At 44.9% G+C, this 27,895-nt stretch overlaps 1 protein-coding gene across 1 annotated transcript in view; it reads left to right on the top strand.

Moving 5' to 3' along the window:
* Positions 1–24,883, top strand: part of UNC119 (unc-119 lipid binding chaperone) — a 40,933-nt gene extending 16,050 nt beyond the window's left edge. The window contains exons 2-5 of the mRNA XM_037880371.2: positions 1,812–1,925; positions 5,596–5,698; positions 15,473–15,645; positions 17,956–24,883. Of these exons, the coding sequence (XP_037736299.1) occupies positions 1,812–1,925; positions 5,596–5,698; positions 15,473–15,645; positions 17,956–18,068 (503 nt within the window). The 3' untranslated portion in view covers positions 18,069–24,883. The remainder of the gene's footprint in view (positions 1–1,811; positions 1,926–5,595; positions 5,699–15,472; positions 15,646–17,955) is intronic.
* The last annotated feature ends 3,012 nt before the right edge of the window (positions 24,884–27,895 follow it).

Below are 27,895 nucleotides of genomic sequence, written 5' to 3'. Positions count from 1 at the left end.
TCCAAGGATTTGACCAACACAGTAGTTAGTATACGCACTTCATTTGTGCTTCCTCTAAAGCACGCTCCTCCTGTCTGAAACCTACAGTAATTCCCTCACATGTGTTAGGCTTTGTCTACACTACACTATAAACGTATGTCGATATAACTTCGTCCATTCCCTTGTGCGACATAGTTATTCTGAACTAATCTCTGGTGTAGACAGCAGTATGTCAATGGGAGGGAGGGCTTCTCCCGTCCACATAGGTCTCACCTCTCCAGGAGGTGGAGTACCAGTGCCAACAGGAGAAGCTCTCCCATCGACATAGGTATAGTCTCCACTATGGACTAGCACACAGCTGCAGCATTTATAGAATCATAGACTATCAGGGTTGGAAGAGACCTCAGGAGGTCACCAACTAAATCATCCTAGCCAGGGCTTTGTTAAGCCAGGCCTTAAAAACCTCTAAGGAAGGAGATTCCACCACCTCCCCAGGTAACCCATTCCAGTGTTTCACCACCCTCATAATGAAATAGTGTTTCTTAATATCCAACCTAAATCTCCCAATGTAAGTGTAGATAAGTCCTTAGCTAGCTGACCCTTACTACACCCTTGGGAGGTGGATATGATCCCAATTTTAGAAGTGGGGAAGCAGGCACAGCCACTAAGTGATGAGCTGGGATTAGAACTCAGGAATTATAGATTCCAGCTGTGCTCAAACCTCAGACCTGTTGTGCCCAAATTTTTCCTGTCACTCCCCCCGCCCCCACTAGTAATGGAATCTGTCCGTCCCCGTCCCCCCCCGCCATTACTGCACAGTTAGCTCAGCAGAGGAGCTTGGGCTGAAGGCAGAACTGGGGATGGAGGAGGAGGAGGTGGAGCTGGCCTGGGGGTGGAGAACATTCCTCCACGCTCCTCAGTTTGGGGACCACTGCTCTAGAGCAGGTCTCTCAGAAATGCCCCAGACACTGTTCTTCACTCATGCATTTGCAAGCTAAGTTCACTTATGTATATTGGTGGTCTAAATTGATTTAGATTTTGCCAGCATAAAATAGGTTTTCAGAGCTGCCTTTACTCTGTGCCTCTGTAACATGGAGAGTAACCACAGGACTAATGATCTCCCCTCCCGCACCCAGCACAAAGGTAAAGTTGCTGTCTAGTGGCAGGGAGTTGGAATTGGTCCCAAGACAAAGCAAGACACGGGTTGGAAAGAGTGGTGTTCAGCCACAGAACTTAGCAGTGGTTGACTCAGGAAAGGGCCGCATTAGCAGACCACAGTCTAGTCAAGATCCACCTCTAGTTAAAAATAGCTGCAGGCCGGTTGCTGTTAGCTTCCATGAGCCCTGAGGAAAAGGTAGCAGAACTCACCCCCAGACTAGTGTGAATGGCGAGGTGAGGCAGTATTGTGTCTTGGGAATACTTGTTCTGTTTAGATGAAGTCAGCTTAGTGCCTGCGAAGCTGTTTAGCATTTGCACTCTGGCAGACTTCTTAAATGGAAAAGGCCAGAGCTCGATCGACTGCTGCCTGCTTTTCAGGGCCCTGGACGAAAAGGGATCCAGAAGGTGGAGGGCCAGGGTCAGGGCATGGCAATGACTCCTCCATGCCTTCGGAGAAGGCATTTTTCCATCTTTTCATCTTTCCATTTAGATCAACATGGAGCGCTGCAAACTGGGAATTGTAGCCTCTGTAGGCTGCAGCTCTGTATTAAAGAAAAGGGGTTTTTGGGGTGCATTTGGCCACCCCCACTGCTGGTTGTGATCCCAGAGAGCAGTCTGAAGTCCAAGCCAATGCAACACACCCTTTCCTTACTGAATTTGCTTTCCTTCCACAGATTATTTGTGCACTCCTGAGGAAAATGTGTACAAGATAGATTTCACCAGGTTTAAAATCCGAGACATGGAGTCTGGCACGGTACTGTTTGAAATCACCAAACCACCTGCCTCAGGTGAGTGCAGAGAATGTTGTCACTAATAAACAAATGCCACTTCATACCTCTCTTCTTCAGAAATAACCTTTGCCTTTCTCCGGCCTCTTTCTCTCCAAGCACTTCCCAAATAGCAAAGAGACACTGTCAACTTGAAATCTAGTCACTTCAAAGAAAATTATCTTCCTATCGAAGTTGGGTCTCTAAGCTGGGGTGGGCAAACTTTTTGGCCCAAGGGCCACATCTGGGTGGGGAAATTGTATGCAGGGCCATGAATGTAGAGCTGGGGCAGGGGGTTGGGGTGCAGCGTGTGGGAGGGGGCTCAGAGCAGGGGGTTGGGGTGCAGGAGGGGTGTGGCAGGGGGCTCAGGGCAGGGGGTTGGGGTGCAGGCTCCAGCCCGGTGCCACTTACCTCGAGCAGCTTTGGGGTGGCAGTGGTGTGCAGTGGGGCTAAGGCAGGCTCCCTGCCTGCCCTGTCCCCGCACTGCTCCCGGAAGTGGCCAGCATGTCCGGCAGTGGCTCCTGGGGGTGGGATGGGGCAGGCAGCTCTGCCACGTGCTGCCCTCTGCCCTCGCCTGCAGGTAACACCCCCGAAGCGCCCATTGGTCACAGTTCCCCATTCCTGGCCAATGGGAGCTGCAGGGGGCGGTGCCTGGCAGCGCACAGAGCCCTCTGTCCCCCCTCCCCCAGGGGCTGCACACTGAGCCCTCTGTCCCCCCCCTCCCCCAGGGGCTGCAAGGACATGGTGCCGACCGCTTCTGGGAGCGGCACGGGGCCAGGGCAGGCAGGGAGCCTGCCTTAGCCCCGCTGCACCGCAGCTGGCAATCCCGCGGGCTGGATTGAAAGCCCTGACCAGACGGATCTGTCCCGCTGGCCATAGTTTGCCCTCCCCTGCTCTAGGCATTCGCCTTCATCAGTGCCCGTTGTGCCAATACGGACGTGATAAAAAAGCAAGTCCCTTCCACAGTGTTCTTAATTCGCTACATGTGACAAGAGGCGACAGGTGGATGCTGCACATAAATGGGAGAGCGGCGATATGAGGTCCTGGTGACACTGGTTCGCATAATTGGAAGCAGTAGTCTCAGATTTGACACCAGCTTCTCAGTGCCCCTGCCAGTTTCTGTGGTTTCACAATCCTATTTTCCTATCGCTTAAAATGTCTTTCACGCAGCAGCAGTGAAGAGACACTTCTCCAAAGGGAGACTCTCTGTAGAGGAGGAACTGAGTGTATGTGAAGTACTATCAAAGGCACAAAGTAAGCAAACTGAAACACACAGGGTTTGTTTAATCTCTGTCGGCTCTTTGGTGTTACTTGTAACCATAAATGATGATGACAATTCAGACAGAAGCATGACTTATATTTTAAGTTGTGTCCCTTTGAACCTCTGTCTCCCTGCACGTGAAATGGAGTTTTTTCTTTATGTTACAGGTGGAGAAAGTGAAGCACAGAGCTGAAATGGCTCGTTCAGTGTCCTGCAGTCAAGAGTATAACTGGGTTCAAAAAAGAATTAGACAGGTTTATGGAGGATAGGTTCATCAATGGCTATTAGCCAAGATGGTCAGGGACACCACCAATGCTCCAGATGTCCCTAAACCTCTGACTTGTCACAAGCTGGGACTGGGTGATGGGATGGGTCACTCGATATTTGCCATGTTCTGTTCTTTTCCTCTGAAGCACCTGGCACCAGTCACTGCTGGAAGACAAGATGCTGGGTTATGTGGACCACTAGTCGGGCCCACGGTGGCCGTTCTTATGCTCTACAGGAGACAGCAAAGTGACTCCAAACACTCTCAAATCTTTACTGACACAGAAGTGTAAGAGTTGGGACACTAATGGGGGCTTGCCTACACTCTCACCTCTGGAGTGGTTGATCCAGTGGGGGTCGATTTATCACGTCTAGGGAAGATGCGATAAATTGACCACCGAGCGCTCTCCCGGAGTGAGAAGCGTAGGCGGAGTCTACAGGGGAGCATCAGCAGTCGACCTGCTGCAGTGAAGACACTGCAGTAAGTAAATCTAAGTACGTCGACTTCAGCTACATTATTCACGTAGCTGAAATGGCGTAAGTTAGATCCATCCTTCCCCCTGCCAGGGTAGAGCAGCGCTGGCTAGCAGCATGACTTTGCAGCTGGGATTGAGATCAACGTTTACATTTGAGGAACAAATCCTTTATATTTCAGTCATATAAATAACTTAAAATATTGTTCCCTGAATGTAAAGCTCTTACCTGCTCAGTGACAGAGAACGAACGTAACCTGTAAACAGTTTTCCCAGCAGCCAGTGAATAGAGGGAGCTGTTCAGAAGTGGCAGGCAGGCCAATTTGCTGTGCTTGGCTGCAGGGCAATCTTAACGCTGTGAGGGACAGAATCAACAGCAGATGTGGCAGAAGTGGCAAGTCTGTGCCCACTCAGAAGGAAAATGGGAATTGGGAAATCTAGCATTCCTGGACTTTTCTGCATGTCCGCTCCCATCGTGTGTTTATTGCTCCTCCCCCAAACCCTCCAAATGTTACTGAATTTGGTGCTATGGAAAGTAATAGGCTTCTTATGTCTGGCTCTAGGCAGGGATAGTGTGGGTAGGTGCTGTGCAAGCTTCCCATATGTGTCTTTGCTAACACACTTGCAGCCCCAGTGGTTCTTCCAGTTCTGGGCCTTACTTTCCACTGTTAAATCACCTGGGTCCTTGCCTTCAACTCTCCTACTGTTCCAGCAGCAAGTCTCCATTGAGCAGAGGTTGCCAGTCATTCCAAACTGTGACTGTCTTATACTTGTGAGCCAACTCCTGAGAGAGAGGGAGAGAGAAGCTAGTGATCTGGCCTCCACTGTCCAGGTTCTTCTGCAAACATGTACTTTGTGTAACTGTTTTCAGATTCTTCCATGTTTATAGAGCTGGAATCCAGTGTGTGCGTTACCCCTTTCTGCTAGGGATGCTATCCCTATGGAATGGCATGAGGAGGAGGACAGAGCTGAAGAGCCAAACTTTATGGCTCTGAAGCAACACTACAGCCCCACACTGATCGCCCCATGATGAAATCAACTCTGAAGAACCAAAATACAATAATGAGAACGTGTTGCAGAGATCCAGAGAGAGGCCCCCCACATTCTCTACTGCCCCAACTGACTTGATTCCTTCACAAAGAAATTCCTGCTGCAAAGGTGGACTCTGCTATCTCTGTCACTACATTTCCCTCAAGAAGCAGACAGGTGGTAGATCTGTCTTTAGTTTTCTGGATGTATTCATACTCGTTAGGGATACAAACTAGCAAATAGATTAGCTGACATAGCAGCAGTGACCTCGAAGTGTTTAGGGTAGATGTGTAATACTGAACATAGCCATTTTTTCTGCAACATTACCTTAATAAAATTATTAAATCTGTACTTGTGTATTACCTTCCACCTGAGGCTCTCCAAGCTCTTTACAGAAAATACACAGCACAGGACCCCTAGTAGGTAAGTAAACATTAGCCACTGTCTGCAGATAGTTAACTTTTCAGTGCCTGAGTTTGCCTGACTTGTCCACAAACATCTTACGCAGTCTTTGGCTGGGCTTTCAAACTGAGGAGACAGGCAGTATCAGGAATGGAGGATCTCTGAGGGGGAGGGCGGACTTCAGGGTACCACATAAAGGTGCTCTCCTTAGGTTCCTGTTTCTCAGTCCACAATTATGAAGATTTGATTTGTACCATTCCAGAACGTGAACATGGTGATAAAAAGGATGTTGACCCTAATGCCGGACGCTTTGTTCGCTATCAGTTCACCCCAGCTTTCCTTAGACTTCGGCAGGTTGGAGCCACGTAAGTACCTGGGGTATTATGCTGCTCTTCCTAGTACTGAAAGCGGTTGCACTCTTACTGTTTGGGGTGAAAGCGTCTTTAGTTTGCTGTAGGTACCAGATAGGTTTGCAACTTAAGTCAGTTTCGTAGGGGCTTTTTGCTGATTGTGACAAGGATCTCCTAACACCTTGAGGTTTGAACATTCAGCCTGCCCAGTGCTTGTACCGTATCGAGAAATGGGGCCTAAGAGACTAACGCTAGGGTCTCATGCGGCGGTGCAGAACCAACAGGCTACATGCAGGTATCCCAGCTGCTCTTCGGAGAAGTGTGGCTTGGCAGTTGCTGTCCCCGTTGCTCAGATTTTGAAAGAGGACTCTGCAGCCTCCCTCGTTCCCAGCCTCACTCCATGGATGTGAATGGAATCATGAATTCCAATGAGAACATTTAAAGCACATCAGCATTTGCACCATTGCATTGCCTTTGGTGGGTCTGGTAGGACCTGGTGCGGGTCAATAAGTGATGCTTATGTGCAGCACCAGTAAAACAGGTTTTTCTGTAAAACGTCAGTCGAGGAATATCGCCGCTGACTTTTACATTGTAAAGTGCAGATGTGCAAGTATGTGGGGGGCATATCCTGAAACTGAAAAAACCAACTGGTGCAGGGAATTGGTTGTGTATTAATTTATTCCAGCTGAGCCTAGCTCGTTCAAAATGTGTCCTTCCCTTACAGGTAGCAATGTATCTGTGGTGGGGTGTTGAGAGGTGCAGGTTTTGGCTGAGATGCCCACACCTTCCCTTCTGGGTTGGGTGGGAGGCCCCTTTCTGCTCTCCTCGGAGATTGCCGGCAGGATATTGGATAAAACGGTTACTCACTTTCTCGTAACGGTTGTTCTTCGAGTGATTGTTCATGTCCATTCCAAGCAGGTGTGTGCACGCCAGCCGGAAGATTTTTCCCCTAGCAGCATCCGTAGGGTCGGCCTGGGTGCCCCCTGGGGTGGTGCCTTCATGGCGCCCAATATCAAGCCCCGCCGACCCCCCACCCCCTCAGTTCCTTCTTGCCGACCATTCCGACAGAGGGGTAGGAGGGTGGGTATTGGAATGGACATGAACAACACATCTTGAAGAACAACAGTTATGAGAAAGTGAGTAACCGTTTTTTCTTCTTTGAGTGATTGTTCATGTCCATTCCAAGCAGGTGATTCACAAGCTAGAGCTCAGGAGGTGGGGAGTTATCCACAGAAAAGAGCACAGCTCGCCCAAAAGCCGCATCATCCCTGGACTGTTGTGTAATTGCACAGTGCCATGTAAATGTATGTATCGAGGACCACGTGGCTGCCCTGCAGATTTCCTGAATAGGGACTTGTGCCAGGAACGCCACAGAGGAGGCCTGGGCCCTGGTAGAGCGAGCGGTTATCTGCAGAGCGGGCTCCTTTGCCAGGGTAGCACTCCCTAATGCAGGACGTTATCCAGGATGATATGCGTTGAGATGATACTGGAAGGCCCTTCATTCTGTCTGCCACGGCTACGAAGAGTTGGACGGATTTCTGGAACGACTTAGTTCTCTCTATGTAGAGGGCTAAGGCCCTACGCACGTCCAGTGAGTGCAGCCTGCGCTCCCTATTGGAGGAGTGTGGCTTGGGACAAAACACTGGGAGGAAGATGTCCTGGGTCATGGGAAAATGGGAGACAACCTTCGGGAGAAAAGCCGGATGAGGCCTCAGCTGAACCTTATCCTTATGAAAAACTGTGTAAGGGGGCTCAGACGTGAGGGCCCTGAGCTCTGAGACCCGTTGGGCTGAGGTAATTGCTATGAGGGACGCAACCTTGAATGAGAGAGATAGCAGGGAGCAGGTGGCCAGAGGTTCAAATGGCGGGCCTGTAAGCCTGGAGAGGATTAAATTGAGGTCCCAGGCAGGGACAGGCTGATGCGTGTGTGGGAAGAGCCTGTCCAAACCCTTGAGAAAACGACTGACCATAGGGTCTGTAAAGACCGAGAGACCGTCTGCACCCGGGTGGAAGGCGGAGATAGTGGCTAAGTGGACCCTTACTGACGACCGGGACAAGTTCTGGTGCTTTAGGTGAAGGAGGTAGTCCAGTATAAATGGCATGGGGGCGAGGAGCGGTGGCTAACTACGTTGCTCTGCCCAGATGGAGAACCTTTTCCACTTGGCCAGGTAAGTAGCCCTGGTGTAGGGCTTTCTGCTTCCCAGGAGGACTTGCCTGACCTGGTGCGAACAAAAGAGAGCTCTGTGGCACTTAGCCATGGAGCGACTCCAGATTCGGGTGCTGGAGATGGCCCTTGTCCTGTGTGATCAGGTCGGGAACCAGCGGTAAGGTGAGTGGGGCCGCTATGGACATTTTCAGGAGCGAGGTGAACCACTGCTGACGCGGCCACACCGGCGCTGTTAGTATGACTCGGGCCCGGTCCCTGTGGATCTTGAGGAGCGCCCTGTGGACTAGCGGGATGGGTGGGAAAGCATATAGCAGGCCGCCCTCCCACGAGAGAAGGAAGGCGTCCCCGATGGACCCCTCACCGTGGTTCCCTAGAGAACAGAATGTCTAACTTTTCTTGTTGTCTGGAGTGACGAACAGGTCTATCTGGGGAGAGCCCCAGTACCGGAAGATTGAGCTCACCGCATCTGGCCAAAGGGACCACTTGTGGCTGTTGAAGGTGCGGCTGAGGCTGTCCGCCAGTGTGTTTCGCACCCATGGGAGGTATGAGGCCTGCAGGTGGATCGAGTGCTCTGTGCAGAAGTCCCACAGCACAAGGGCTTCTCGGCACAGGGGAGAGGAATGAATGTGCAACCCCCCCGCCCCATTTATTGGTATAGAACATCGCAGAGGTGTTGTCCGTGAGGATTGAAACACATCTCCCCGTTATGTGCGTTTTGAAAGCGTAGCAGGCCAGACACACTGCCCTCAGCTCTTTGACATTGATGTGAAGAGCGAGGTCCACCGGAGACCAGAGGCCTTGGGTCTTGAGGTCCCCTAGGTGAGCCCCCCAACCCAGATCTGAGGCATCTGACACCAAGGTGAGCGAGGGCTGAGGGCTGGCAAAAGGTACCCCTGTGCAAACCATTCGAGAGTTGAGCCACCATAGGAGGGAGTCCAGTACCAGGCGGGGCAGGGTTACTACCCTGTCCAATGCATCTCGGGCTGGTCGGTACACTGACGTCAGCCAAGACTGGAGTGGGCACAGCCTGAGCCTGGCATGCTGCACCACGTAAGTGCAGGAGGCCATGTGTCCCAGCAGCTTTAGACCGTTTCTTGCAGATATCGTGGGGAACTGTCCGAGGCCTTGTATGATGTCCTGAAGTGAGCGAAACCTGGCCTCCGGGAGGTATGCTCTGGCTTGAGTAGAGTCCAGGACCGCGCCGATGAACTCTATCCTCTGCATCGGGGACAGAGTGGATTTTTCCTCGTTCAGGAGGAGACCTAAGTCGAGGAAGGTCCTCCTTATAAACTCGGCCTGAGCCTCCACCTCGGCCCTCAAGCAACTCTTGATCAGCCAGTCATAGAGGTATGGAAAGACCTGTATCTGGCACTTGCCCAGGAACGCCGCGACGACTGCCATGTATTTTGTGAATACTCGCGGGGCAGTCGACAGTCTGAATGGGAGGACGGCAAAATGGTAGTGGCCTATGTTCACCACGAACCTGAGGTAGCGTCTGTGATGTGCGACTATTGAGATATGAAAATACGCATCCTTCAAGTTGAGGGCGGCGTACCAGTCTCCTGGATCCAGTGAGGGGTAATGGAGGTTAGCGAGACCATGCGAAACTTGGTTTCTTTACGTGCTTGTTGAGTTGTCGCAGGTCCAGTATGGGTCTGAGGCCCCACCTTGGCCTTTGGTATTAGGAAGTACTGGGAATAAAAACCCTTGCCCCTTAGCTCCTGAGGAACCTCCTCCACTGCCCCTACCGAGAGGATGGACTGCACCACTTCACACACAAGTTGCTCGTGAGAGGGGTCCCTGAAAGGGGTTGGGGGGGGTCAGAGGGTACAGAATTGGATGGAATATCACCTCTACTGTGCGGAGCACCCAGCGATCCGAAGTAATTTGAGACCAGGCACGGTAGAAAGGGGAGAGACGGGATAAGAAAGTAAGATGGGAATGATCCAAAGGTCGAACTGGCAAGCTGTCCTCGACCGTACCCTCAAAAGGGTGGTCTAGAGCCCTGTGGGGCCCTAGGGTGGCCTGAATTTTGCCCAGAGGGAGGACGTTGCCTTCTCAGAGTGCTCCTGTTCCGCCTATGTGGAGTGTCCTGGCAGTTCCGGGGTTGATAAGGATGAGGAGCAGGTTGAGGCCTAAACTGTCTGCGCTGGGTAGCAGGCGTGTGAAGCCCCAGCGAACGAAGGGTAGCCCTCGAGTCCTTCAAGCTGTGAAGTCTCTTATCTGTCTTCTCGGAGAAGAGAGCTACACCTTTGAAGGGAAGGTCTTGAATGGTCTGTTGGACCTCGTGGGGAAGACCAGAGACCTGTAGCCAGGAGCCTCTCCTCATAACCACCCCTGTGGCCGAAGTGCGAGAGGCCGCATCTGCCGCGTCCAGGGCCGCTTGTAAAGACGCTCGGGAGACCAACTTCTCCTCCTCCACGAGCACAGAGAACTCCCCCTGAGCTTCCTGGGGCAGAAGCTCCGTAAATTTTGCCATGGACGAACAGGTGTTATGTCCGTAGCGGCTTACTATGGCCTGTTGGTTGGCTAATCGAAGCTGTAGACCTGCTGTGGAGTAGACCTTCTGGCCAAACAGGTCCAATTTCTTGGCATCCCTGTTTTAAGGGGTGGAGCCTTGAAACCCCTGACGTTCTCTCTGATTGGCCACGTCGACCACCCGGAGGAGGGTGGGTATAAAGGTGTTCATACCCTTTAGAGGGAACAAAGTAGCGGCGCTCAGATTTCTTGGCCATAGGTGCCAGAGAAGCAGGGGTTTGCTACAAGTTCTTAGATGTTTCAGTTGTTGACTTGATGAATGGCAATGCAACCCTGGATGGGCCGGAGGGAGCCAGGATATCTATGACCGGGTCGAAGTCGTCTTCTACCTCCTCTGCCTGAATCCCCAGGCTTTGGGTGGCCCGCTTCAAAAGCTGTTGAAGAACCTGGTTGTCCTCCAAAGCTGGGGCCGGTGAAGTCCCCGCGACCGCTTCGTTGGGTGAAGACGAGGAAGAGAGAACCGGAGATGGACCCAGTTCACTGCCTTCAGCCCCCCAGCGTCCCTCGGCATGTGGTACTCTGTCTGAGGAACCGGCGCCGATGAAGAACTCTCCATTGCAGCCGAGGCAGGTAAAACTGGTGGGACCGAGACCGTCGAGGCTGGTAGGGACAGAGCTGAGGCTTCCACCGGTGCCATCAGCTGGGGAGCCGGAGCCAGGGCTGGCTGAGGCATCAGTGCTGAAATCATGTGAGTCGGCAGAGCCACTCCAGTCAAGGGCGGCGCCATCATCGTCCGTGCCGGCACTGACTGTGGCACAAACGACGCCAAGGACACCGACACCGTTCTGGAGCGCGGACCATGGACTTGACCCTGGCTCTGATGGTACGCCCAGGGTGTCCAGAAGGGCCGTTGAGCAGGTGGTTGCCACTGTGCCGGGTATGGTTGGTGACTGCGCCGGGACTGGGATCTTCTGCTGCGCAATCTGCTCGATCGAGCCGAGTCTACCTCCGCCTCCGAGGTCTCCGAATAAGAAGACCACGGAGGAGCAGTCCCCTGGGTCGCCAACGAACGACGACTCGACTCCGGGGGGCGGCGCGCTTCCTGCGTCTGTGCAGGCGGTGCCGGAGATGGAGACCGACGAGCCATCGTGGTTGGCTTGCCCCTGGAGTGAATCAGGGGCCGTGCGGTCACCGGGGACTTGTCCCTCCTTTGGGAGGAGGCCGGCACCGGGAGGCGCATTAGGTCCATTGCCGCCTCGAATGCCTCTGGCGTCAATGGTGGTTGTATGTCCACCAGATGGTCCAGGGACTGAGGAAGGTTCAGCCTCGACTGGACCCCGGCCGGGGCAGGAGTCGACGAGACCCTGGGTGGAAGCGGTCTGTGCTGAGCCACTCGCAGATGGCACTGGCCCCTTAGGCTTCGGGGAGGGTGATTGGCCCCTCACTGGCCTCTTCTCTGGTGCCGGTAAAGATGGAGAACGGTGCCGAACTGATGCCGACGCCCTATGTTCCGAAGAGTGGCGGTGCCGGTGGGCTTTAGAGTCCTTAGTCTGGCCCGATTCGCACGCCGTAGGCGCCAGAGTGCTGCGCACCGAAGAGGACGTGCTCGGTGCCGGGTCGTTGGGTCCCGGCTCGGACTGCGGTCTCAGAGCTGTCTCCAGGAGCAGGAGTTTGTCTCTGCTCTCTGTCCTTAAAGGTTCTTGGGCGGAAAACCTTTGCAAATGCGGCACTTGTCCTTTTGGTGAGTCTCACCAAGGCACCGCAGGCAGGATGAGTGAGGATCACTCTTGGGCATAAACTTGCCACAGGACTCAGAGTTTAAACCCTGGAGACCCGGGCATACCCCCAGAGGGGAAACTAACGATCTACCAAACACTACTACCTATGTGATAAGTACAAAAAGAAAAGGAGGACTTGTGGCACGTTAGAGACTAACAAATTTATTTGAGCATAAGCTTTTGTGAGCTACAGCTCACCTCATCGGATGCTTCATCTGTAGTTCACGAAAGCTTATGCTCAAATAAATTTGTTAGTCTCTAACGTGCCACAAGTCCTCCTTTTCTTTTTGCGAATACAGACTAACACGGCTGCTACTCTGAAACTAAGAACAAAGACACTGCTAAGGCGCTTGCCGCAAGAGCGAGCAAAGTTCCAGCTAGCCGTCACGGGCAGTAAGAAGGAACTGAGGGGGTGGGGGTCGGCGGGGCTCGATATTGGGCGCCATGAAGGCGCCACCCCAGGGTGCGCCCAGGCCAACCCTATGGACGCTGCTAGGGGAAAAATCTTCCAGCTGGCGTGCACTTGGCATGCACACACCTGCTTGGAATGGACATGAACAATCACTCGAAGAAGAACAGGCTGTGTCTGATCCTTTTGTTTTCCTTGTTTTCTCCATGTTCACTTACGTATAAATTAGTACAGCAAAGTGCTTCATGCCCATCAGTATTATAGCATCACATCTACAATACTTTAATTAAATAAACAGCAGCTGCTGTTTCAGTACCAATCCCATGTTTCAGGTGTGTAGAAGTCACTCATCTGGATTCATGTCAGACTGGAATTTGGGAAACTCTTCCAGTTTCAAAGCAGGGCTATTCTAATAAGAGATTTGCATTAATCTAACTTTTAAAGAAGACAAACAGCATTTTTGATGCTCTTAGGGTGTCTGATTAAATGCTAATTAAAGGTTGAATTTTAAAGAATGAGAACTTATAGGTAGAAGGTTTAGGAACAAAGTGAAGGTTTCTGCCTCTAGAGTCTTAAAACAAGCACCCCCAACGTTGTGCTTTGGTTGAGAATCCACATCCTTACTGTTTGGGACAAAGAATCAAAGTTGCTTGCCAACCTCTTCATCCTGTTGCCTGCTACTCTGTTCAAGCAATAAATACTCACTTTCATTTGGGGTGGGGACATGCTGTCTGATTGCACTCAGGGTAAAGTGTGCCAGCGTTGCATACAGCTGAGCCTACGTGAATAATTTCCTTCTAACCCTAAGTGGTCATGCCTCCTGGTTAGGATAGAAGCACAGTGAGGAGCCGTGATCAGAAGCTTGTCCTGCTTCTCTCTCTTCTGGGATTGTTTTGTAGACAGAGGATGTGAGTTTCTAGTTTAGAGCTCTTCATCTAGCACCATTAAAAAGCATTAACATTAGGGCTGTTGATTAATCACAGTTAACTCACGCGATTAACTAAAAAAATTAATCACGATTAATCGCAGTTTTAATTGCAATGTTAAATAATAGAATACCAATTGAAATTTATTGAATATTTTGGATGTTTTTCTACATTTTCGTATATATTCCGTGTTGTAATTGAAATCAAAGTGTGTATATATTTTTGCTTACAAATATTTGCACTGTAAAAACGATAAACAAAATAAATAGTATTTTTCAGTTCACCTCATACAAGTACTGTAGTGCAATCTCTTTTGTAAGTTGCACTTTCATGACAATGTAGATTTTTATTTTTGTTTTGTTTTGTTACATGACTGCACTCAAAAACAAAACAATGTAAAAATTCAGAGCCTACCAGTCCACTCAGGCCTACTTCTTATTTAGCTAATCGCTAAGACAAACAAGTTTGTTTACATTTACAGGAGATAATGCTGCTCTCTTCTTGTTTACAATGTCACCAGAAAGTGAGAACAGACATTTGCATGGCACTTTTGTAGCTGGAATTGCAAGATATTTACATGCCAGATATGCTAAACATTCATATGCCCCTTCGTGCTTCGGCCACCATTCCAGAGGACATGCTTCCATGCTGATGACACTCATTTAAAAAAATAAGCTTTAATTAAATTTGTGACTGAACTCCTTGGGGGAGAATTGTATGTCCCCTGCTCTGTTTTACCCGCATTCTGCCATATATTTCATGGTATAGCAGTCTCGGGTGATGACCCAGCACATGTTGTTCATTTTAAGAACACTTTCACTGCAGATTTCACAAAACACAAAGGTACTAATCTGAGATTTCTAAAGATAGCTACAGCACTCGACTGGAGGTTTAAGAATCTGAAGTGCCTTCCAAAATCTGAAAGGGACGAGGTGTGGAGCTTGCTTTCAGAAGTCTTAAAAGAAAAACACTCCAATGCAGAAACTACAGAACCCAAACCACCAAAAAAGAAAATCAGCCTTTTGCTGTTGGCATCTGACTCAGATAATGAAAACGAACATGCATCGGTCTGCACTGCTCTGGTTGTTATTGAGCAGAACCCATCATCAGCATGAACTCAAGTACTCTGGAATGGTGGTTGAAGCATGAAGGGACATATCAATCTTTAGTGCATCTGGCACGTAGATATCTTGCAATGCCAGCTACAACCGTGCCATGTGAACACCTGTTCTCGCTTTCAGGTGACATTGTAATCAAGAAGTGGGCAGCATTATCTCCTGCAAATGTAAACAAACTTGTTTGTGTGAGCAATTGGCTGAACAAGTAGAAGTGAGTGACTTGCAGGCTCTAAAATTTTACTTTGTTTTATTTTTGAATGCAAGTTTTTTTGTCCATAATTCTACATTTGTAAATTCAACTTTCATGATAGAGATGGCACTACAGTACTCATATTAGGTGAACTGAAAAATACTATTTCATTTTTTACTGTGCAAATACTTATCAAAAATAAATATTAAGTGAGCACTGTGCACTTTGTATTCTGTGTTGTAACTGAAATCAGTATATTTGAAAATGTAGAAAATATCCAAAAATATTTAAATAAATGGTATTCTATTGTTTTAGTGCAATTAATTATGATTCATTTTTTTAATCGCTTGAGAGCCCTAATTAAAATGGCTTTTGAAAAAAATCCACCTATACCAAGGAAGCTGTGCTGAATGCTCTGCTGTTTATGCAGTATGTTTGAGCAGCTTTTCCTCTTCTGATGGTGATTTAAACTGTGAAATTCACACTTGTATTTCACTTCTGTGCAGGAAAAATAGTTGTGTGCATTGTGTAATCCTGATTGCTTTGTTTCCTGGCTGATTTGTAGCATCACACTGTGTGCCTTTATACAAGCATGTTTTAGGAGCAGTTACTTTAAGATTTTCAGCATCGTTTAAAAGGATGCAGTTGTGTGTGGTGGTGAGCAGCAAACTTTTGGCCAGGAACAAAACTCCCTGTTTCAATCTTCCTTTTTCTCCATTGCAGGGTAGAGTTCACAGTAGGGGACAAGCCTATTAATAACTTCCGCATGATTGAGAGGCACTACTTCCGGGATCAGCTGCTCAAGAGCTTTGATTTTGAATTTGGGTTCTGCATCCCCAGCAGTAAAAACACTTGTGAACACATCTATGAATTCCCACAGCTCTCGGAGGATCTCAGTAAGTTCTCCCAGTCAATGGGTTGCCAGGGAGGGACGATAAATGGCGGTATTTTGAAGGACTCCATCCCAAATGGATCTATGTATTTATTGTGAAGTGGGAATGGGAGAGTACAAAAACTACTTGGAAGCATCAGTGTTAATAGAGAAATCATATTCTTGTGCCAGATGTACAGCCACCGCCGAAATGGCTCTGCTTGTCTCTTACCAACAGAAGTTGGTCCAATGAAAAATATTACTTCACCCATCTTGTGTCTCTAATATGGTGGGATTGATGCGGCTACAACATTTCGTTTTGTGGTGCATTTTTAGAATTATTTCCATCAAACTGTGAAGACCTAAGTAATTACAAAATCACTTAACATTGCTGTATAACTTAGTGCAGCTGAGCTGTAGAAATCAGGATTGTTGCACATTAGATGTAAATGATTTGGCCCAAGTCTCTGGGGCTTTGGCTATCAGCAAAAGAGTAACTCTGGGGCAGGGGGTTGTAGCTTCATGTTTATTCTTTCAACAACAGTCATGTCAAATGTGCCAAGTTTTGAGTTTTTCTGCCTAAATGCCAGCTCTGCAAACTACCTAGGACTCAAAAATGGAGCAGTATTTTTTTTTTCTACCTCTTCTTCAGAGATAAGATTCTGCACTCAGAGTTTACCATCGCTGACAATGATCAACAGAGAGTGCTCACTCTTCTGTAGATGTATTGGTCAAACTATATTAATTTCAGTTATAAACAGGCTGTGCAGGGTCTGATTGATAGATGTTGTCAGCATGTAACAGGCCTGAGAAGTATGTTATATATAGGTGGTTATCAGCATATCAGTGGAAAGTGTTTATAAGCAACCTGTTCGACACTAATAATTGTTTACCCATTTATTAAAACATCTACCAGTCGCTTATTGAAAAGCTTATAAGTGGAACCTTAATATGAAGAGATTTCTGTATTGCCTGTGAAATGGTATCCACTTTAGAGTGTCAGACGTGCTCACAGGAAGCAAATTCTGAGTAAGAATGGAATGTCCCTAGTCACTTTTTGAGCGTTGCACCCCTCTGCTCCCCTCACCCCTAGCTCCCTTTTAAACCTTTTGCTTAGAAAGGAAGGCTTTATGCTTAAAGCACTAGACTGGAACCCGAGGAGATCATGGTTCACTTCCTGCCCTGTCACAGACTTTATGTGTGATCTTGAGCAAATCACTTCGCTTTTTTGTGCTTCAGTTGTCCATCAGTAAAATGGAGATGATTCTTCCATCTCACAGAAGTGTTGCAAGGAGAAGCTCATTAATGCTTATTAATAGGGCCCTGAGAAACTATAGTTTGATGGACTGTGCAGAAATCACAAAAGTAGTCCAGTACTGCGATTTTTCCAACAGCAGAGAGGGGGCCTCTGCATGTGCAGTTTGGTGCTTGGCGCAGCTCATGGTGTGTGGCAGCCTCCTGTCGGAGCAGCCGTGGAAGTGGCAGCAGTGCTGCCTTGTGTAAAACCGTCTGCTAAATCGCTTCCCCCCCAAACTGCTTTCATTTACTCTGCCAGCTGCAGATTTTTTTCTCCCTTTCTTCCTTTCTTCTGCCGGGTGGGCGGGCACCAATCTGGCTCATCTGCTGCACACTTGGTAGCTAGTTTTATGCAAGGCCACTGCTTGGAATGTGAGCGGCCTGAGTGGGGAGCTGGAGACACGCACCAGTTACTGAATCCCCCCAAACTACTGTTCTGATGTCACACTGAGCATGAGACCAGTGCCTGCTGATGGGAAAATTGCAGCCGTTTGGGGGGACTTGGCAGCTGGTGCACACTTCACCTCCCCACTTACGCTGTGGCTGCTCATGTTCCAGAAAACCGTCTGCAGGTGAGCAGCTGAGCAGATGGGTGGGCACAAAGTAGGAGATAGGAAGAGAGGCAGATTGTAATTTGCAGCCACCAGAATAAATCGCAGCAATTCATGAGGGACTCAGTGGCCGGTTTTATACAAAAGAATGCAGCAGTGACCTGTTGCTGACTGTATTCCATGCATATCTCATGAAAATCAGTACTGGACCCATGACACTGCTGTGAACTTTCTTTAACAAATCTTTGATTTTTCTCAGCACCCTACGCATGAGGCGCTTAGTTACTGCGGAGGGCAGGTAAGTACCTAGACAGTACAATTTCTCCTGGTCACTTGCTTCGGGATGGCCATTAGTTGTTACCAGAACAACCATGTAAACTGTATCTTTATACATCCTGGTATAACTGCTGAAGAAAACACCAGATTTACAGTCTATCGATTGTGTGAGGTAAAAACAAAAATTTACCAATGTGCAACTTCTTTTGCAGTTCGAGAGATGATCCTTCACCCCTATGAGACACAGTCGGACAGTTTCTACTTTGTAGACAACAAGCTGGTGATGCACAACAAGGCAGATTATTCGTACAGTGGAGGACCATGAGTACTGAGTGGACAGCAGAGCCGTGCTGGCCTTTCCTTTCCTGTAGAAATTGTCAGGGATTCTACCACCTTCCTGCAGTTGACTTCCAGGGTCAGCTGAGCACAGGTCCATGAACCAAGGACTCTTTGCTTGTAGGAGTTTCATGACTAAACTTGTTGAAGTCTTTCATCTTCCCTGAGCTTTGAAGCAGAACCCAGTCCTTCAAGAACTCTAAACACAGTTCCACTCCAATGAGTGATCTTTGGTCACCAGAGTCTAGGGCTCTTTAAATAGTTCTGTGTAAAAATGTCCTGATATATCATCCAGTTAGTATAAATCCAGGAATTCTGGGCCCAAATTCTCCAGATCCATGTTTTCATTATTATGCCTCTCTTTGCACAATTGCTCTCTCTTGGAATGTGGGGTGGAAGAGCCTGTGAACAAGCAGAAGTCTAATGCAAATACAGAGATGCATATCTTTATCTGATTCTGTTTATGAATGTTTCAAAGGGCACAGTTTTAATCCTAACTCATTTGTACATCCACATAAAAATGTCTTGTCTTTAATCCTGAGAAGCAAAATGTAAGTGTGATTTTAGAGAGAGAGCACCTCTCTAAATCTATAACTCAGCACATGTTTTACCTCCACATAACATTTCCTGTAAGGTATCCTGGAAACAATGAAACTCACACTGAAGGACAGTAATTCAATGACGGGTCTGTCTTAAACTGCCCTTTTTTTCTGCCTCTGTTAGAAACCTATTATTGAGGGTCTGCAAGTCCCCACAAGCGTTGTCCTCTTTCATTTCAGCTTCTGTGTTCTTTGCTGAATCTTCCAGTCAAGAAGTAGATATGTTTTTAGTTTAGCTTGGCATTATCAGGCAGTTAATTTTCAGCCTGTACCTGGTGTAAGCTTTTCTTCCCTGAATCAGATTTCTTCTTTAGCTACCTGTAGAGACAAGATGCTTCAGTAGGGTTGTCAGAGGAAAGTAGCTCCGTTTCTCAAAGGTGATTCGAGCGAATGGACTTTCTGGTTTTTCTTTTATGTCTGAATTTGAAGCATTTTATGGTCAAGTGTGTTTGGTTTTTGTCCAAAATTTTTTGGGCCAGCTATTAATGTCTCAGAGATCATAAATTTGACACTGTGCATCTACGGTCAGTGTACAAGACAGGTTAGCCAAAATGATGGCGCCCATTCCAGTCCTGCGTAAGGCGTTTAGGAATGGTTTTGCCCAAGTTTCTCATAGTATGCTGCTCTTTGGAGCAGGGAAGTTGAGAGGAGAGGCAAAAGCAAGCTAATGAATCAGAGAGAATCTGCTGTACTGTACATTAGAATAGATAAAAATCAATTAAAAGGTCCAAAATGAACAGAAGCAAAGGAAGAAAGCTTTCTTCCTTTTGTTTGCAGGCGACTGATGGTCATGAAACCCTCACTCAAAAAATTTGGTTCACTGGTATCAGAAAAATTAAGCTTGCAGTTTATAGCTATTTCTATGAATACATTGTCTTCATGTCTAATTCTGTGAGTTAAGTGGAACATTATACATTAGCCTCAGACAGGTGCGATTGTAATAATTTTTTAAAATACCATTTCCAGTTGTTACTAACACCTTTCCTCCAGTCACAGCCTACTCAACCAAGAAAATTGCAAACTATTCCAAATGTAACCGTCCATCACCTGAAAAGGGAGGCCTTGTCTGAGAAAGCTGCCATCAGTGGGATTGTGATAATACTAAGGGTCACTGTTTGCTCTTAGTTGGCTTGTTTTTTACGTTTGACAGTTGATTGTTTTCTGAGGCAACTGCAGCAGGTGGGGACACAACACAGATCATTCTTAGTTTAAAAAATTAACTGTAGCCAAAGTGTGTGTACGCAGTTCACTGCTATAACAAAACAGCAAATACTACCCAGATGAGACCGGTCATCATGACCGCTTCTTTGTATTGTATCTAACTGCAAAATCAGCCCAGGGCTGACTTGTCCATTTTAAGATGGTTATAAGGAATTTTCCCAATTATTTTTATATTCGAGTCTGATCAGCCAGGTATCTTAGCACAGTGAATCATCCGAAAATGAAAAACAGTTTACAAAAAACGTTGGACAATTTAAAATTGTTTTTTGTATTTTTTTTGCATCAGGGCTGTTATACTGTCTTGCAAATCAAGAGACTTTCCAAACTCATGGAAATATTGAACAGCTTTTGAAATAGTCAATATGTATTAATATATAAAAAATACACTGTTATTTGGAGACAGTAGAGTCTTTTTAGCCATTACTCCATATACTTCCCCTATACTAATATCTTCCATCACTCATTCATTGTCCATATTAACCTCTTTTGTGCTTAATTATAACAGCTACATACAGCAAGTGTGCCTGTCCAGGAGCAGAGAGTTAAAATGTCATCATCTTTTAATGTCTCAGTCCACTGCTGTGAAAGTGATGTCAGTTCCATGTCACCTTTTAGCTTATCTTTTCATATATTGGGTGTCATCTCAAGGATCTTCTTGGTATGTGATGTTGTAACAAGCCATTTGGGAAACACTCAAATTCATTAGTCCCCAGCTCCTTTTCACACTCTTTTTGCGACCTCTTGTTGCTCTTTTTAAAGATTCCCTTGAAGTGTTAGTTGATTATAGGATTAAAAATGTTATATCTTTTGAAATGGGAAGTGGCTAAACAAAACATGCTGTGGGGTTGCCTGCTTTTATCAAATTATAGGAACAAGAAGCTAGAGAAAAGGTACTTCGTTCCCAGAAGTGCAATAAGTTACAGAATGAGCTTCTTGGTACACTGCATTTTATTGCAAGTGGGAGGCTAAGTGTGTAAAAGAATGAAATATTCATGACCAGATTCTGGGACTAGTTTGGCAAACTGATCATGACCCATGTTCAGGGGGGTTATATTTTCAGGCTAGAAAAAAATCCAATCATGATTTATGTAGAAATGTTTAACAGCTAGTTAGTTTGCCCAGTCCTATAAATAAAAATGCTGATATCCTTTAAAATAGAGGAGAAAAATTTTCAGCCATTAATGGAGTAAATTACTTGATTATCTTTTGGCTTTGGGTTTTCAATGGCTGCTTTATAAGTTATTCTTTTCAAAAATCAAATGTGGAAAAAAAACTGTCAAAGTGCTAATATTACAAGACAGCCTGAGATACAGTTATGAATTCTTTAGACCAGTATGAAGCTTTCTCTAGAAGTGTTATGAAGACAGAATTTTACAGTCCACTGTAACTGTCATTCTGTAGTTGCAAACAGTTTTTCACCTAGAGAGCTGTATGCTGTCGTAAATTGTTTCCAACTTGTAAATAATCTAAGATTAATTCAAAAAGAAAAAGAAAGGCCTTGGCTAATGGACAGGTTCCATTTCTACTCTGGCTGCTCATGCAGAAATATGCTGTGTAATATTGATGCAACATCCATCGAATCATACTGCACATGATATCTGTGAAATATATATGAAAAATCTAGTAGGAGCATTTCCAATATATTCATAGTTTTAGTGCAATTTTATGAGGAAATTATTATTTTTTTCCTTCTTCTGGGGCTTATTTTGTAACAAACTTCTAATCTTTCCTCTGATCTTAAGATGGGTCACTTTTTTTGAGATATGAAGGAGCAGAGTTACATATGAAAGAAACTGTCTATAAGAGATCATTTTAAAACCAAATGCTTATAAGATGCTGAGTGCCTTCAACTACCATTGGTTTGAATGGGAATTAAAAGCACTTGGCACTCTTCTAGAATCAGGCCCATGACTTCTTTTAAAAATTGATACCTTATTTTTGGCAAAAGGTAGAATTGAAATTAAAACATTTTTCATTCATTGTTTCCAGAAGGCTCTTAGTTACTCTCCCTGTAGCTGTTACTCTGTATTGACTATTAATCCATGCTGGGTTTACCTTTTCCAGGCTCTGAAATCCTAGCTTTCCAGATGGGTATTGCATTCACTTTACACCCAGCAGGTCAAGCCAAGACAGTACACCTTAAAATTGGGTTTCAGAGTAGCAGCCGTGTTAGTCTGTATTCGCAAAAAGAAAAGCAGTACTTGTGGCACCTTAGAGACTAACAAAAATGTTCTTAAAATTGGGGTGTTCTAATTACCCTCTTGCACCCTCTTCCCCAGCCCCACATATGATTTTAATAGCCACTGTATCGAGAATTCCATGTATGACAGTACCATTTGAGAGTCTGGGACCCTAGTTTGCAATGATATAAAGGATTATCTCTAACGTTATTGATTTGTAAGCCACTGGCTATTAAATGTTGGAACTGAAGCGAGATAAAAGAGCAAGAGGGTAATCAAGATGACGAGCTTTTAGAGATTAGATGTTCCTTATTATTAATATATTGATCATGTCTTTTTTCTTATTTGTTGAATTAACTTTGTAAAACCCTTAGTACTCTCTGGGAACACGTTAATATTTTCCTGCACTGTGCTTCACTTAAGTGAAGTTTGATGCTGTAGGAGTTCCTGCTGTTGCTAATGTTCATAGACTTTAAGGCCAGAAGGGACCCTCATAATCATCTAGTCAGACCTGCACTGACATAACTCTTCTTGAAATAAGGAAATCAATTATGTCTCAATTTAGTTATTCTAAGTGGACAAAGTATTGGACTTTCTCTTTTCTAGATCTTTATAATTTAAGTTCCTTGGAAATATAGGGAGGTTTTCAAATAACAAAAATAACATAAATTAAATTAATACCTGTACTATATGGTCCAATATTTCACAGATTGCTAGACTAGAAACATATTGTTGGAACGGGACAAATGCTTTCAAGACCAATACATTTTTACATGCTCTGGCCTTGGACCAATGATGATCAAGAGAAAAGACTCCTGCAGATATAGTATATGTCCTTCATGCTGTGAGATGGTTTGTGCATTAATTGACTATTCCATTATCATCGTTGACTGGGGAGGATTTTTGAGCCTGATTAAATGTAGGCAGTCTCTTCATTTCAAGATTAAAAACAAGATGTTATGTTAATGTTCTTGCTCACAGTCTCTTTTGTAATAAAAAGTCTTGTATGAGCAGATCAGTAAGATGGAACTGCTTGGCTTGTCTGTCAGCCATTGGGTCACACTGAAAATGCTCGTACAGGGTAGCAAAAGTGCAACCTGCAGCTGCACATATCTTTAATATAGAGATACAGGCTAAAAGTCCCAACATGCAAGCTTCATCTTAATCCACACTGCCTACTCACTTGCATCAAGGATGGAGCACTGTGTGTCAGAACCTGGTCTCTATGGGTCAAACCTTTCTTAAAGAAGAAAACAAGTGCAACATGCTCCATTTTATGACCGTTAGATGCAATCCTTTGGCTCAGGGAAGTGGCCAGTGCTGCCCTTGGTTGTAAAATTTGAAGACCCTGTACTGTTATAAAAGACACTGTTGAAGAGTGTGCATGTCTAGGGGTGTCTATTGAACTATCCTCTTAAATTGTGAACGCTTTGTAGAAACTGTTTGTTTTTGGTTGAACAGCACCTAGCGTTTCGTTGGTGCTCCTGACATTCAACCTCCATGCCTCGTATGTATTGTAAAAATAATCTGTTAATAAGTCTCTGTAATCTCTGTGAAAAGTTGAATTGGCAAATAGCTCCAGTTAACCAGGTCTGACTAGGAGCTGGATTCCAGGAACCAGTGCTACCACTTGAAAGAAACAGAAGTGGAACAACTGAGAAACTACACGGTAGATTTTGGTTAACTGGAGCTAAGAACTGTAAGGTCCTGACAGCTTTAACTGTTTTTCTGTTAAAGGAAAACCTTAGCTCATAGCTTCTGTTAGCAATTGTTTTTCTGAACCCCAAATGTAAGTACTAGTGAAGTTTACATAAATGTTTTAATTTTAAAATCAGATTTATACTTAAATTCTCTGACAGCTCTTTATCAACATGCAAACACAAGAGTGATATGCTGGGCATGAAATGCCAGATGCATTATCTTCTGAATCATGGCATAGTTTAAACAGATGGTACTGTACGTTTGTAGATCCATTTATATGATTTAGTGAACACTTCCCTAGAATCACTGTGCTAATGCCTTCCTACTGTAATGTCTGCTTTTACTTTAATGCTACACTGAGAATACCTATCTGAATGTGACTTTTTTTGCATAAAATCAGATTGGATTGTCTATTAAAATATGTATTTATAAAATAAAAATATATTTTTGGTGGAAGGAAAGTAAAAATCTAGGCATAATTCCATTGGGATAATGTTAGCAACATTTTTATCAAGTTTATTTTATAAATGTTTGTATCTTGTTAGTTGTCTAACTTCAGTTTGCAGTAAGAACATCCACTGTAGCTCGCTTAGTAGAAACGCATTGCACTGCCATGCAGAGAACCTGGGGTTGGAAGAATTAGGATTGTTTTTCCTTCTGGAATTGAGGGAAACTGAGCAAGTTGCCATGAAGAATTTAAGCCCTGGCAGTCAATCCACCTGACTGGCATTGGTTTGAGCACTTAGTTTGCTTTATTTGTTTGCAGAGACTGAATTGTGGGCGGCGGGGGAGGAGACGGATGAGAATAATTCAGAATAAAGAAAATTAGAATATGATTTTAAGGTCTCCCTATAGGGGGTAGGAGTGTAGATGTTAGAAGTAATGAACACAAGGAGTCAAAATAGTGAGTGAATTCGCTCACTCAAAGCTATTTAATATTGCCAGTTCAGTCATCAGTATTTAGGTTAGGGAATATGCTTAAATATTTCTATTATTTTGGAAAAGGGGTTAAAATGTGTATCTTTCATTAGCAAGTATTTTGTTTCCTGTAACAAACTGCGAAATGTTTAAAAAAATTAAAGGTAAATTATTGATCCTAAAAATGGTGGTTTGGTTCTTTGCGTTGAATGGTGTATTATTCCGCTTTAGCATGGAAGTGTGGTGTTCTACAGCACCACTAGAAACCTTTTAATGAAGAGCTGGGCCTTGTTCGGATTTAAACATTCCGTTACGGTATTTGCAGCCCAGTCTTCTGTTAGTGTATAACTACCAGAAAACTAAACTAATGATGGAAGCATTACAAAGCACAAAAGAAAAGTATAGTGAAAAGTAAATTAAAAAATGAGTTTTAATAATCTTAGGTGGTGATAGTATAGTAACATAGGTAAGGACACTGGCTTTTAAAACTGATTATTTCAAAACATTACAACGTTGCTTCAATATTTAGTCCTTGTATTAAATCCTCAAGCCTTAGAATTAACCTGGGGATCTCATTATTTGCCTATTAATGTGTACAGTTTATACAAAGGGAAGTCGGTCAGACACTAGTACACTATAAATAAACCCTTCTACTTCACCACACAGCAAACGCTTGTTATAAAGTTTTCTACTGAATGCATCTGATGAAGTGAGCTGTAGCTCACGAAAGCTTATGCTCAAATAAATTTGTTAGTCTCTAAGGTGCCACAAGTCCTCCTTTTCTTTTTAGGGTTTCCACTGGCACTGAATCTTCTTCATTTCACAATGCATGGAAAAGAGGGTTTTGAGGAACATACGTTCAAGTACGGACTAATGTTGTCAATTAGTAAGAACAATAAAGGAAATAAAGGCAAAATATGTATCAAATAAAAAGATCTGAATGATCAACTGTCTGGTGAGGAAACAGCTAGGTCATGTATGTGAATGGTTTAAAATTGCAAAAAACTTCCTCTGTAGTTTGCCTGTTTTTTGGTCTGTGTGTGGGGTTTTTTTTGGAAGGGATATAGACAATTTTTTAAAAAAAGTGAATATTTTTACCTAATATAGTTACAAATTACCTAAGATTACTATAAATTAAACTTTTTTCCTACATTTGACAGTACTTTAAGAACAGTTATTTAGTTTGTACTTTTGCTTGAGTGGCTCTCCTACACAACAAGAGGGAAGACATTTTTTTAAGTATATAACCTCAAAAATTGGCAAGGGGACTTCTGTTGCATATGTTGTACCTGAAGCTACTTTAACTCACTTTTTGAAAAGGACTTTGAAACTTATAGTTGCAAGACTGCATTAGATTTCAAAATATTTGGAGAAAAAGATTTTATTTTCCAAGCATTTGGTTAGAGATCTGAAGACAAAAATAGTGGTGTGGCAATACAAATGCATTTTAAATAAGATTAAATATTGCTTAAATTACAGGAAAGACAAAAGAAACTTGAAATAAAATATGGTAACTGAAAAGAGGGTAGTAACCTCCAGAAACCAGTAACCTGGAAAATGATTCAGACATCAGGTTGGTGGGAGTATTTTGTGGCATAGGTTATTCTGAGTATATTGTACAGAACTGGGAGCTTCCCTTTCTATTGCATCAGGATACTCTCCTGTGCAATCTGCAATGCTTACCATGTAGAATCAGATTCAGAATTTAGCATACAGCTGTAGTGGCTGTCTCGGTTCTCTGAACTGAAATTGAAGTAGCCAGTATGTGGGTGTGTGGCACCAGTCTTGACCCTCTCTAATATGAGGGATAACTAATTTCAGTTCTTGGCATTTCTAGCTATGTTAATCCTAGCATTATTGGGCCTAGTGCAAACAGTGTTGCTCATGAAATGGTGGCTAAACCGCAGCAAGTTGAGTATTTCTTGGAATAGTTAGGCTAAAACAATCCATTTTTGTTTGACTATCTAACTGCTGTAGTACATTTTAATTTGTAAGAGTAACTGAGGATACCTTAACTACATAAACCCGGCATAGCAAGAGATTAGAACTTACATCCTGGAACTCCGAGAACAAACTACTTAATATGAGACTTTGGTACTTGGAATATAGATTGCAGAATTTCTTCATGCTCGGTGCTGTCAGTGGTCCCTATGCTTTCTATCTGCCACTTTCTGTGCCGCACAGGGAAACGATACACGTGTAAATCATTTCTAATAGCTGTGAGGTGGTGTATTTCAGAAACTTGTCAGTCTTTAAAATAAAAGTTTTGGACAAGTTCTCAAATACAGGATATTTAAGGGTTAAACTATGCAACTTCTAAATGTTGAATCAGTTAGTTGAGACTAAATGAATCACACACAGAACTCTTAAGGCAAAGCCTCTCCCTCTCTCTACAAAATAAAATTCCCCAAACCAAGTTTTGTCCTTAATCAATTCTGTCATTTTATGAAAGTAACTTATTTAGCAACTGCAGGGAAGTGAGTGTCCATTTTTATAATGACCCCTTCTTTCCTGCTTCTGCTGCTCTTGGCCTTCTGCAGCTTGGAGTACTTCATAACTGATTCTTTTCTTCCTTCCTGTTTCGTGTTGCGTGCCAGCTGCATTTTGATTTGAGGAAGAGCAGGGTGGAGGAAACAACGTTTTATTTCTGAACTTCCTGTACAAAAATATATAATTTTACAGTTCAACTTTTTTCTGATGATCATCTGCGTATAAAAGTAGTCAGATAAGTGCACGGGTATATGTTGCCTAGTTCCAGCAAATATATGACATTTCATATTAGCTCACATTGAAAATTAAAGGGTCAGGGTGGTCAAGTCCAAAATAGTTTGCTCCATGAGGATGGTAGGTTTTAAACCGGGGCTCCGTGGCAAGCAGGTTTTAGGGGGTCCATCAAAATAAACTAGAGAGCAGGGCCAGTGTTAGACTCACTGGGGCCTAGGGTGGTGGGCTGAAGCCAAAGCCTGAGCAATTTAGCCTCATGGGGCTTGGGGCCCTGGTCAATTGCCATGCTTGCTACCTGCTAACGCCGGCTCTTGCTTTTAATCTTCTGGATATGCAGAAAAACAGTTGTGGCATAGGTGGGCTGTGGAGTTTTTATAGCATGTTGGGGGCGGGGGGGAGCTCAGAAAGAAAAAGGTTGAGAACCCTGCTCTAAAACAATGTGGAATCTATTAATCTCTGTAGGCTGGGTCACC

The sequence above is a fragment of the Chelonia mydas genome, chromosome 17 (genome assembly GCF_015237465.2).
Source record: "Chelonia mydas isolate rCheMyd1 chromosome 17, rCheMyd1.pri.v2, whole genome shotgun sequence".
Taxonomy (NCBI): Eukaryota; Metazoa; Chordata; order Testudines; family Cheloniidae; genus Chelonia; species Chelonia mydas.
Note: the sequence above shows the minus strand (reverse complement) of the source record. Positions and strands in the feature narration are given on the sequence as shown.